The sequence below is a fragment of the Echiichthys vipera genome (assembly GCF_963691815.1).
Source record: "Echiichthys vipera genome assembly, chromosome: 7".
Lineage (NCBI taxonomy): Eukaryota > Metazoa > Chordata > Actinopteri > Perciformes > Trachinidae > Echiichthys > Echiichthys vipera.
Genome location: NC_139832.1, coordinates 27496443 through 27509092, shown reverse-complemented (window position 1 = coordinate 27509092; position 12650 = coordinate 27496443). Strand labels below are relative to the sequence as shown.

General features: G+C 41.8%; 1 protein-coding gene across 2 annotated transcripts in view; it reads left to right on the top strand.

The window, feature by feature from the left end:
* The window catches only part of LOC310948731 (spondin-1-like), a 116922-nt gene that overhangs the window by 91719 nt on the left and 12553 nt on the right, over positions 1 to 12650 (top strand). For both annotated transcript variants that reach the window (XM_083915957.1, XM_083915956.1), the window contains exons 9-11: positions 1710 to 1850; positions 2528 to 2603; positions 8535 to 8717. In XM_083915957.1, the coding sequence (XP_083772083.1) occupies positions 1710 to 1850; positions 2528 to 2603; positions 8535 to 8717 (400 nt within the window). The remainder of the gene's footprint in view (positions 1 to 1709; positions 1851 to 2527; positions 2604 to 8534; positions 8718 to 12650) is intronic.

Below are 12650 nucleotides of genomic sequence, written 5' to 3'. Positions count from 1 at the left end.
AGCCTCTCACAAGGCAGATGATGTCACTGGAACTCTTTGTGCTCCAATTGTCAACGACCGTCGTTGGAGTGACAGACGTTGGTGGGAAGTTGGTTTCGACTTCGTTAGTGCTCTCCTGTGTTATAATGACAGTCGTTGGAGTCACATGAGGCTTTTGTGAACAGGTAGAGGTTAAACACCTGGATCTCTGGGTTTCAGTGACATCATCGGACTTGTGAGAGGTTAAATACCTGGATCTCCACACCAGTTAGTTGGACCAGTCCCAGCCTGGTCAGATGCATACATGAACTGAGGAAGCCTCTTGGATGAGAGGTGAAATGTCTTCCTAGACAAATAACAGAGTTCAGTAGCTTTTGACTGAAATTTCTTTGGGGATAAAGAATAGTGTGTTTTTGTTTGCAGACATTACAAGTAAATTAATAGTTTGTAATTGTCTCCAACAAGTGATGGATGTCCTCTGTTTGGTCTCATGCCACACAAGGGAAGAAACTTTTAATGAACTTGTTACTACAAAGAGAACCTTTAACATTGTTGTCACAGCATTTTAGATGAGGATAATACTTCATATCTGCTCTAATACATTCTTTGTAGACGTTTTCCTTTTGTCTTATTCAGTACTTCTGCATATATTAAATCCAAATGGTTTGAAACGACACTGTGAGTTAACCTGTTAGAACAAAGAGAATGATTCATGTTCGTCACATTTTTTTTATTATCTTTTGACTCTGTAGAGTTTTTTTTTATTGTTTTGTTTTAAGCACTAACAGTACATGGACACACATGCTATTACACTGCTGAAAATAACGGCATTGGATCTCTTATTTAGCAGGTGTTATAATCGTTATGCACGAGGCATAGTGAGATCAAACAAAAAAGACCCCCAGCCAGATGGCTAATGGGGAATGCAGTGATTGTATGTAACTTTTTCAGGCCCTTGAAACCAACCTACATCTCCCTTCTGGATGGGACAACTATTGTCGTGTTATTACTTTTTATTGATTCTAGTTTGCATGCCTAAAGTACTACTGCTCTCCTGTCCCTTCCCTCAAGAGAAATAATGTTGGTCTCTTTATATGCCTGTTTTCCAGACATGCAGACACTATAGCAATTGGATTAGTATTCTTGTCCCACAAATAATCCCTGTGTCCTGAATTTTTGCTGTTTAACTTTGATTACTCTTTCGTTTGCTCAGTGGAAGACTCAGACTCCCTTCGCTCAGGCGTGTTTGATACTCAGTATACGAAAGCAGATGTTTTTTCTTGGGGACACTAATCATTTCAACAACAAGTGCACAATTTCAACAATGCTAATATGGGAGGGTACGAATAGTCCCCCTTTAAATTAGCATTCATTTTGAGTTGTGGTTGTTTCAACCTTTTGAATATTATGGCCATATATAATGGCCTCTGAAAGACACATAGTCAGTGGACCTGCCCTGTTGGAACGTTAAGAGAAAAAGTCTGGACATGCCCCTGCTGGGCACAGCTGACCATAGTTATGAGAGTGAACCAAAACTGTAAAACTAAATGTCTGTAAATCCAAAACAATAATCTGAAAGGCGATAATCCACTCCACAGTCCTTAGAGTCGGTTGATGATTATTTGTAGGTTTGTCACGACAATGGATGAATGAAAATACTGATCATAGCAGTTTTAACATTTAAATACATTTGCTCACTTACCTTCTTACCCTATTTTGGCTTCTTTCAGTCACCGAACAAACCCACCATTCCCCAGGAGAAGATCCGACCCTTGACCAGTTTGGACCACCCCCAGAGCCCATTCTATGACCCAGAGGGAGGGGCAATTACCCCTATAGCCAAGCTGGTGGTGGAACGCATCGCTAGAAAGGTACAATGTAATATGTAAAAGTAGGTTTACAAACATAGAGAATGTTTTTTCACCAAAAACAACCCATACTAGCTTTATACAAAACTTTCATACATGTGCATGTTGCCACACGTAGACTATCGAGGGACCACTCAGACCTGTAAGATGATGATAACGTGACAGATGGACACAAAGGATTCAGTAGCTTACTTTTTGGTAGCATTTTGGGTTAAATGTACTATAAAACCACAGTAGTTGTACAAGTTGTACTGTAAGAACTGAGATAACTTGTTTCTAGTGGCTTCTTTGGTAATAAGATGTAACTGCAGGTGAGCCTGTTCTTTCAGGGCCCACCATCTTGTCACATCCACGGTTTGTGTTGACTTTTTTTCTTTCTCTCTTTTGTAAACTTCAATTGTTAATATATAGAAAACAATTGCTATTCAATTGCAATCGTAATATTTGTCAGAAAAACTGCATTTACATTTAGATATTTTCCTCACATTGTTTATCCCTACTCTAAACATGTTGCCCCAACACACAGAACTCATGACATACCATCACATACACAGTCAATGGTGGTTTAAATAAGATAACATTGTGTAGTCAAAGCTTCATGCTTAAAAATAGTTTCATCTTGTAACATTTGTGAGTGTGTGTGAGTTAGTGTGTGACCTCAGTTTTCCTTGTGTGTGCAGGGAGAGCAGTGTAATGTGGTCCCAGACACCATAGATGACATTGTAGCTGATATTGGACAGGAGGAGAAGGAGAAAGGTACAGTACAGCGCACACGCACACACACACACACACACACACACACACACACACACATACACACACACACAGATTTACGGTTTGTGCTGCAAGGGCCGGTGATAGGGTCAGTAGACACAATCATTTTAGGTCATAGAGTGCTGCAGGAATGAGTCCTATAAGGTCTGTGGTCAACACAGGCCTAAGATATTTACCGTTTTGTTGTACGACATAAAATTTGTCAGTAAATTTTTGTGAATTTTGAAGCTTTTACATGTCTTGAAAAAGGTAAATAACAAGTGGCTAATGAGACTACAGAAATCATCTTGCTATACAAGCAAAGTCAGTTGGGTGTTAGCCTTAGAGCGTACTCACACTGTCCTTCCGTACCGCGACCCGGACTTTAGGGTACTTGTCCCCCCTCCCTCCCCCCCCGCGCCCCAGCCTCGTTTGTACTCACACTGCCAGGGCCGGCCAATGCTTCTTGCTGTCCATACGCCATCACGCCGTAACACGTCACACGCATTGATCGCGTGTGTGTGGCTTTGTTTAAAAATCTTTCCACAGACCTCTGAGTTTTTGTGCGTCTTGTCGACTGTTTTTGAATATTTTCATCCGACCAAATCTGCAGTAGACACTCCACCTCCGCATCACACCAACATGAACCTTTCACCGCCATTGTTGTTGTTGGTAAATGTCCGCGCATGGTCCGTCCTTCTATTTACATGTCCGAACAGGCGGACATAACGCTACTGCCGTAGGGCTCGTGCTCGTGCTCGCACACGTGCGCACGCTCGTGCTCGTACATGTGCAAACGGCTCCACTAAAGCCCACCTCTTTCAAGCAGGCCGTGGACGGTCCGCTGGCCGCAGTTGTGCGCGGAGCGGGTGCACTCACACTGCTTAAAGGTACTAGGCTTTAGCTGAAAAAACGGTTTTGGCCCCGGCCAGAAGGACAGTGTGAGTACGCTCTTATACTCTGGCGATGGCATTTACGCTTAAAAAAACCCATAAGGTGTTCTTTATTTTTGAAGAGTATCTTGCTGAACAATACATATACCTGTAAGTATCATAAACTCGCCCCAGAGCTTATTTTCTGCAATAATCCAGTTAATATAGCTTTGTAGCATATCCCTTCGGTGGACCAGGTCCAGAGTCTTGTCAGATGCGGGTTATGCACTGGGCTATACGACTTATTGGAGAAATGTATCTTTTTTTATCGATAGAGTTTTGTTTAGTTTTTTGTGGGGGTTTTTTTAAGTTTTTTTTTGATAGGACAGACAGGAAATGGGGTGAGAGAGAGAGGAGGAGACATGCAGCAAAGGGCTGCCTCGAGGACCTTCAGCCTCTCTACATGGGGTGACTACTCTAACCACTGTGCCACCGGCCGCCCCATCAAAAGAAATTTTTTAAATAAATATTAAAACACACACAGACCTTAAATGTCAATTGTTTCACCCTGATCATGCAGTGATCATGCAGTTTATGAGTAGGCCTTGTAATGCACCAAAACACCAAAACCTTTAATGTAACATTACTTAAGGGTAAAAATGATCATTTGGTTATTTGGTTCCTTCCTTAAAATGACCTCATTCAGACTGGTGAAATAAAAACATCCAAAATACACATTTGGGTGTTTATTTTACTATACATCTATTTATGTCTGTAGATTTCCAATGTTAAACAGGTGATAACGGCCTTGCTCTCTGCAGTGATTATCAGCTGTTCTCTTTCAAAGTCTTTGCATTACTTGCTTGTAGCAGACTTAGATAGTAAAGCTATAATTATATATCTCCAGAATAATAGGTTGTGAAGTAAAGTTGCTAGCTTAAGGTATGAAACTCCCTGAATGAAAATTCAACTCCAGACCTGCACAGACAAACCCTTTCCGTTACAGTTCTTCAGGGAAGGACCCCAAACAATTTACAATTGATTAACTTTTAGGGCTTGGCGTAGTGTTTAATTATTCATTCAGACCCCATCATTACATGTTATTGCATTCCAGTACTTCTTCGATTCACTCTGTTTGCATTCACTTTAACAGTGTAGGGATTCAGTGTCTTTTAATGCTCAAGGACACCAAGATAGCTCATTACAGACACAACTGGCCCAGGTCAGGTAGTCAGAATACACATCTGGCATGGCTCTGTCTCCACCCTGCTGTGAGAGGGACGGCGCCACGCTGCTGCGGAGCACGCCCTGCCCCTATCAAACATACTTTATATTCTGTGATGCATCACAGGTCCTGTCACTCTGGACCACGATATTTCAGTAGTACTGCATATGAAATCTGTTTGTGGCCGCTACCTGAGTTTTATCTGTAAAGTAGGAAATAACTTCAATGAAAGAAGGAACAGATAAAGTTTTCTCTTTCTGTCTTACTTTTTATCTCATGGTTGCTGCGGTTGAGGATAAAAAGAGAAAGACCACGACAGAACTGGACTTATTTCTCCAGTCAGACATAGTTAGTGCAGCCTTTAGTGCCGTTGGGTCCTCTCTGGGTCGTTAGATGTGTGGTTCATTTTCGCTGAGTTGAGCCATGTTGCGTGTACAGTTGTACTTAACCTCAGTAAAGTTTAAAGCCACACCTTGCGTTCATGTCTTCATTACTTCTCATCTCATGGTTGTTGCGTTTGGAGGATAAATAGAGAAAGACCCCGACAGCACCGGACTTAATTCTCCAGTCAGGCATAGTTAGGGCAGCTTAGTGCCGTTGGGTCCTCTCTGGGTCGTTAGATGTGTGGTTCATTTTCGCTGAGTAGAGCCATGTTGCGTGTACAGTTGTACTTAACCTCAGTAAAGTCACACCTTGCGTTCATGTCTTCATTACTTCTCATCATATCTTTAAGAAAAAAAATACATTCACTGTGATGTCACATTACATGGAAGGTTCTCCAAGGGTGAAATAGGCACTGACGTATATTATAAACGTGATATCCATATACAAATACTGGCCCTCATTTATCGAACAAACGTACGGCAGAAAAACGTGCGTACGACCATTTCCAGGCAAACTTCGGCATTTATCAATTTGGACGTGAGCGGGAGCTACGATCAAATCTCACGTCAGGTCTGAGATCGTGTACGCATATTTGAGCCTGTGTATTTGCGGTGCAGCTGAAAATAATGAACAAACCTCAGCTGTCATTAAGTATAAGCAGTCACATATTAAGAACAGATCAAAATGGATTCTTAAAACAAATTTTAAAAAAGTGTGGTTGGATCAATTGATTGAACTCATGTGCGTCTGAAGGCAACATCCATGAATGATTACGCATTCATCGATCGCAAAAACTACCCCTCGATAAATGTACAGGTGGTTTGAGATGCCAAGCTATCGCTTTTAAACGTGGTGGCCAGGTGGCCGGGGGGAACACAGGATTCTTTTATATTTCAAAACAGCTCGGCTCCAGCCCCCCACGACCCCGACAGGGACAAGCAGTTGAAGATAAATGAAAACGAAAGCGCACTGCAGAGCCAAAGTCATCTCCTCGGTTGGTGGCTACCCTCGATAAATTGCATTAAATCAAACAAGATATCAGATGATTAACATCTTGGTATGGTTCTTCTAGGTGACAAAGGTTATCCTCTAACGGAATACCTAATAACCCCGTTGGCAAACCCCGCTACAGAGCAGGAGCGCAGGTTAAGCAGTGCGCACACACGCACATGGGCCACAGTGGAGCGCTGCTTCGGGTTGACTGCCTCCGTTATTCTTTTCCATACAGCGTTTTTTTTGGGCCCCTTTTATTCCACTCTTAAGACTGCCAAAAAGCACATTTTTATTTTGCTCCATCTCAGATGTCAGGATGCCGGTCTCTGTGTCGGAAAAGTTTCTTTTCTAAACAGTGTTTCTTCTCTCCATGTTTGACCTCAGTGGGTGAGGCCTCCGAAACAGGAATATTTAAGGGCGTACCATGTTAATGACGATCGAAATCAGCCGCCGCATTTATCAAGGCCCGCTCATTCGTACGCTGAGATTGGTCCGATACTAATGTTTCATAAATCACACGTGGGTCCTTTCCTGCGACCAATTCTGCGCTCAGATCTGCGCCCGTTTTCACGCAAGATTGATAAATGAGGCCCAATGTGTTTTAGCAAACACCCGGTTCATGTTTTTTATGAACTTAACAAGGATACATATGCAATACTATATGCAAAATGTTCCCTGTCATCATAGTTTATTATTTCACCTACAGTATCCACACCTCTCAACTAAAGCATCAGCATGATTTCATGAACATGCTGCAGAAAGTCAAAGAATTTGAATAAAGGCACAGTTTAATATTGTGTGAAAGACGTGTATTTGTATAGTGTTTATTTCTTACAGAGAGTTAGATGAGGATATTGACACCACTTTTCAGGTCTGTCAATCCAAGAGGCAACTAACTTAGTTTAGCATGAATAATTATTTCCTTACAAAATCACAACTGCTCTTTTTAACATTTCTGTTTGTGTATGGAAGAGTGAGCTTTAGACGTGTTGGTATGTGTATATATACAGTATATATAGTTACAAGATGAGCTGCTCCCTTCCTCATTAGTAACCTGCAGACGGAGTAAACATGACAGACCCGTGCGTGACGGTATTTTTGTTGTACATCGGTGCTCTGTGCCTATATTTTAAGTGGCCCTGGGTAGAGTGCAGGGTTTTCCCCACGCAGCAGAATTCTTAATAAGAATCTCCTGTCCTAATGAATACCCTCCTCAGTCAGTCATAGAACATTTGCTTCTTTCCCTCCTCCTTATTCCTCCTCTTTTACTCTACCTGTCCTCTCTTTCTCCCTCTGTTCCCCTCTTCTAGTTCTAGCTGGTCCCCTTTGTCTGTCGGGAGCTTCATTGCTTTCACTTACATATCAGCTCAACTCCCCTCTTACCTTCCTCTCTGCCTCTCCAGCTCCTTTGTTCCCTCATTCTCCTCTGTCATTACACGTTATTCCAGAGAATTGGACCTACTCAGGTTTGTCCCTGAGGCCTTACGGTATATTCTCTCTCGCCTGTCCTCTCATTTTCTCTGCCTCTTTGAACCCCAAGAGAGCATTTTTAATTGAAGTCAGTACCCTTGCTACTTTTTGTAGCTCTGCTACCACTGATAATTGGGTAGACATTCACAAAGCACTCTCTTCTCTCTCCCCCATAGATGTCACTCTGTGGCCTCTTGTAGTTTAGTACCTGCAGTAATCACCTTTGGATTCAACTTTAAATAATCACTAGCTTTTTCCGTTTGCATATTTTTATGCACATTTTGAAATTTCAGTAAAATTCGATGAAACTTTCTTTCTTGTTTGAGGCCTAGTTCAAAGATGGGTGTTGTCAGAGCAAGGTCACATGAAGTAGGGGGGTAGAAAGTTGGTGTTGCACCTGGTGTGATCCCATCACAAGATGGTCTCTAGTAATTACTTGTCTGTGTCTCTGGACCTCCAGACAGCCTGAAGCTTGGCCAATAAAAGCTGACATGAACAGAACAATTAAAACTGAACCAAAATCCTGAAGAGCAGGACTTTTTTTCTCGTATATGAGCCAGATGGCCAAAGCTCAGGTTAAAAACTTTTACTTCTTCTACTCTGTTAACTGTCACGCGTAGCCTATAGAACCCACTTCTGACCAAACTATGCTGTAGCCTTGTTGATTTTCTCCAAACCACTTGATGGACACACACCTAGTTTGCATTTATTTTTTGCAGCATTTCAAAAGTTTGCTTAAAATTTTGTTGACAACTGAATGGAAACACATCTAATGTGAGCCCAGTCCCCCACTCCTCACCCGTCCTCTTACTGTGACAAATCAGTTCAGCTGCTGTTGTGGAATGGAAAAGGAAAGGAAGTTTTGTAAGCAAATTTAACTGAAAAAGATGACCACATGATTCCAGTCATAAGCTGAATGAGCAGAATACTTTCTCCTTTTATTTGGAATCTCCTGCATTTAGTTAACATCCCTGTGTGTTTCTCTCTTAGACGACACACCCGAGACATGTATCTACTCAGGCTGGTCTCCCTGGTCAGCCTGTAGCAGCGCTACGTGTGAAAAAGGCCGCAGGATGAGGCAGAGGATGCTGAAGGCCCAGCTGGACCTCAGCGTGCCATGCCCCCACACTCAAGATTTCCAGCCCTGCATGGGACCAGGATGCAGTATGGAGGGTAAAAACACACACAGATGGACAGCGGAGAAGTGAGATTTGAGAGCGGGGCGAATCACAGTTGTGAATTCATGCATCTACTGGGAATATGTAGTCAGAGAAGTCTTTAAGCACTGTAATTTCTCTGTCAATGGTTGACAGCACTGTAAAGAGGTTTATTTATAGAATTATGTAAGAAAACAAGCATTCTCAGACAGTTTTCCTTCAATAAATGTTTTTTAGGATAATGCTGCATATTTAACCTTTAACCAGTGCGACACCAAAGTAACTAGCTAAAGCAGATATTTAATAGTAACTTTCTTTCCCAAGTAACTCATTGCTTTAATATAAATCATTGGTAAAGTAATTAAATTACTTTTGAGAGAAGTAGGTACTAGCTGTAAATAATTACCAATGTACAGTAAAATAGTGTAAACAGTAAAAATAAAACGTAAAATGGCGACATGGTCAAGATTGCAATCAGCTTCCACAGCACCTAATTTATCACCATACTGACTGACCACCGCTACTTTCCACCAAGGTATCTGATATGTACCGTCTTGCACTGTTTTATCGGACACAGTCAGTGTGAGCGACCAAAGTGATTGAAACCATAAAAGAGGCAGACACACAGAGGGGGAGAGAGAAAAATTATGAGACGGTTCAGACAGTGAAAACGCTTCAGCGACAGCAGTGAAGAACATTGCAATGAATTAAAAGAGTCATCACAAATTACTTTACAGTATTTCTTTATCAGTTTCCATCAGTTGCATCCTGCTTGAATGTATTTTTCTTGACTCTAAATAACTTTTAACAGTGCGATATAATTAAAGCGATATATAAAAGAAACATGCTGTACCATACTTTATCATGTAAGTCTGAGCAGATCTTCTTTGGATGTCGCTGGGCTGGTTCACATCTATAATCTTGGTAAATACCCCTATAATTAAAAATGTTGCAACTGTAATTTGACTGTAATTTGTGACAGGCTTACCATATATCCCCATTGTCATGTTCTTAATAGTATACAAACCCATTCAACTTCCTATGTATGTAGACACACTATACAGTATGTACATACACACAAACACCAATGTGCTTTGTTTTAGAGTACACTTCTGATCTTGTTGATAAAACAAGCTAACAATGTTAACTGGCTTGTTAGCTATCTTGCTAACTCCATCATGCATTAATGCTACACAGCAAATTTACTTAACAAAGTTGTCACAAATCCGCAAAGGCAGAGACTTATGCGACCAGAGAACATAGGGATGACCCCGTTTATAACCTAGGACAGTTGACTTTAACAGTTTAGATAACAAACACTGTCCTGCAGTTATTATGACACATGAACTAACCACAGAAAGCTGCTTCGTTCATTAAGTCATGGTGATGTACTAACGCAGGTGAACATAGGGGAAACACTGAAGACAGAGACTGAATGGCACAAAAGTCATAGCAGACGTTGTATGATTTAATCTCGCTCTGCTATCGTGGACAGGTGAGAACCATTATCATGGCCAACCAATATCGTCTACAATATACCATTTTTTTACGGCAAAACAATCAAAAAATGTAATTCTATTGCCTAAAAACAAACACACCGATGTCATTGTCCTATGCAGCACTTCATCACACAAATAAGCAATCAGAAAAGAAAGATTGCATTTACTTTGTTTTGTTGTTTCGTTAATCCTTTCAGAGTTGGGGCACTCATTCATCATCAAGAGGGGTGAGCCCTCAAAATAATAAGCAGATTATACATTAGTCATTTATTGTGACTAAAACAGACTCAGCGACTGTGGATGGTTCATTTGTGCTGATGGAATCTGTGGTGAAAACAAAGCTGCTGCCTCATATTTTTCACGGCTTAGTGGAATTTATTTAATCAGAAATGTAATTGTGTAGCCATAACACGACTATTGGGGTTTAGGATTAGACAGAGTGTGTAAGAAACAGGTAAAACAGAAGGAAACAGGTGGCACTTCTGTGATTACAAAGGAAGCCATGAGCTGACTTTGAAAGCAGATGTTGGCTGTAACAGTCCACACATATCTGAAGTTGATATGGTTACATCAAATCACAAAATACAAATCCCTAATCACACAGAATAAACATTGGTGATTGGATACCCTGATTACTTCAATGAAACATAAGATTATGAGGATCAGCTGTTAATGCTGAGCGTCCTCCTGCATCCAGAAGCAGGATTTGATTGTGCGTGTGTCGACACCACATGCTTTTATTGTTATTGTCAAAGATAATAGGGAGTGTGTATGTTGTGTATGTTCATGAACTTCATTAAGATGCAGAAAGTGTAGATGCAAAGACACAAACATATTTCACAAAGCAGAGATCCACGGTTCAAGTATACTATCTTACTCCAAGTATACAATCCCCCAACAAAAACACACATAAGCACAAACCCCAGGAGTTTGCTTTTGCCCAATTTCTGGTGAAGTTGTCAGTTTGGAACAAATGCTGAGAGGCAGCACAGTCAGAGTCTGTCTTCCCCTTCCTCACGCCCCTCACTCTCAGGCTGTCTACCATTCATCGGACAAGTGAAGCTCAGACCTTTCAAGGCTGAAGGAGCTTATGCTCTCTCTCTCACTCACACACACACACACACACACACACACACACACACACACACACACACACACACATACACAAACACACACACACACACACACACACACACACACACACACACACACACACACACACACACACATACTCCCACCGTGCCTGTTCTTATCGTCGATATATCAGACAGCAACAATGTTCCTCAGCACCTCTCCTTTGTTTTCATTTAGCGCTCCATTAGCATGCGGTGTGAGGTTGATAATTGTGAGGTTCATGCTGGGGCACGACGAGGGCCGACGCCTAGAATGATTTATATTCCTGGGAAACACTTAGGCTCTCTGGAGGCCTCGTCAAAGCTATAAAAGATAAGAGATACCTGTATCTTTTATTAATGATTAGTGATTAGTTGTGCTTCATTAGGCCACAAGCGGTAAACAATGTTGCTCTCAGTTGGAAGTCAGGGTGTAAGAGTCGGTGTTGTGGGTCAAAGAAAAGTCTATTATTTCTCAATAAAAATTCATTAATAAGGTCTGTTCTTGATTCTTCTTGACCCGCCTTTAAAATACTATCAGCACCAGGGGCTCCACTCTCAGAAGAGGTGTTTGAAGGAGACAGCATTAAAGGGCAGTTAGACTCGTATTGTGACTGTCCATAAATGAAGAATAGGGAGATCTTGAAGCGCCCCGCTGGCTAATAGTGTAATACATCAGAGTGGTCCCTTGTTAGGCCAGAGAAGCTGCAGTTCACTTTTCAGCTGATACCAGCTGGGGTCATACATATTGGCTTTCACTCCCTCAGCCCCTTGCTGTGAATAGGACTGTTGCCTACTGGCCTAAGGCACTTGCCTTATTAAAAGAGAGTTGAAGCAGTTTCTGAGGAGGAGCTTTTTGAAAATGGTACCTTCAACCTTGAGACGACACTGGAATCCAAGCAGCTGTGAGAGAAAATTCTGGTGTGGTGTAGGGAGAGTGTTCTGTAAACGGAGGGCCTGGGTTCAAGTACTCCTGTCAAGCATCCTTGCTGAAGTGTTGACTTCTTACTGAAGCTTAAGTTGCTCAGTTGGGAGAGCATTAGAATGAGGCCCTGTTTAGACAAAGACGATCTAGAACAGAAACGCAAAAGTGGCGTTGCGTTCTCACTTTTTATTCCGCGTTTAGACAAGCGTCTTTGGGGGGAAACCTGCGTGCATACGGTGACGCAAAAAAGTGTGAAATTTTAGTATGCATGTCAGGTGTCTAGGTGGTGCCACACAACACCACCCAGAGGTCGTGCGTGTGAAAAACTTCCCTCTACTTCTCTCCCTAACAGTGGAGATGCTGTACAATGTGACAGGGATCTGCAGCACGGTCCACAGCCTTCCATCACCTAG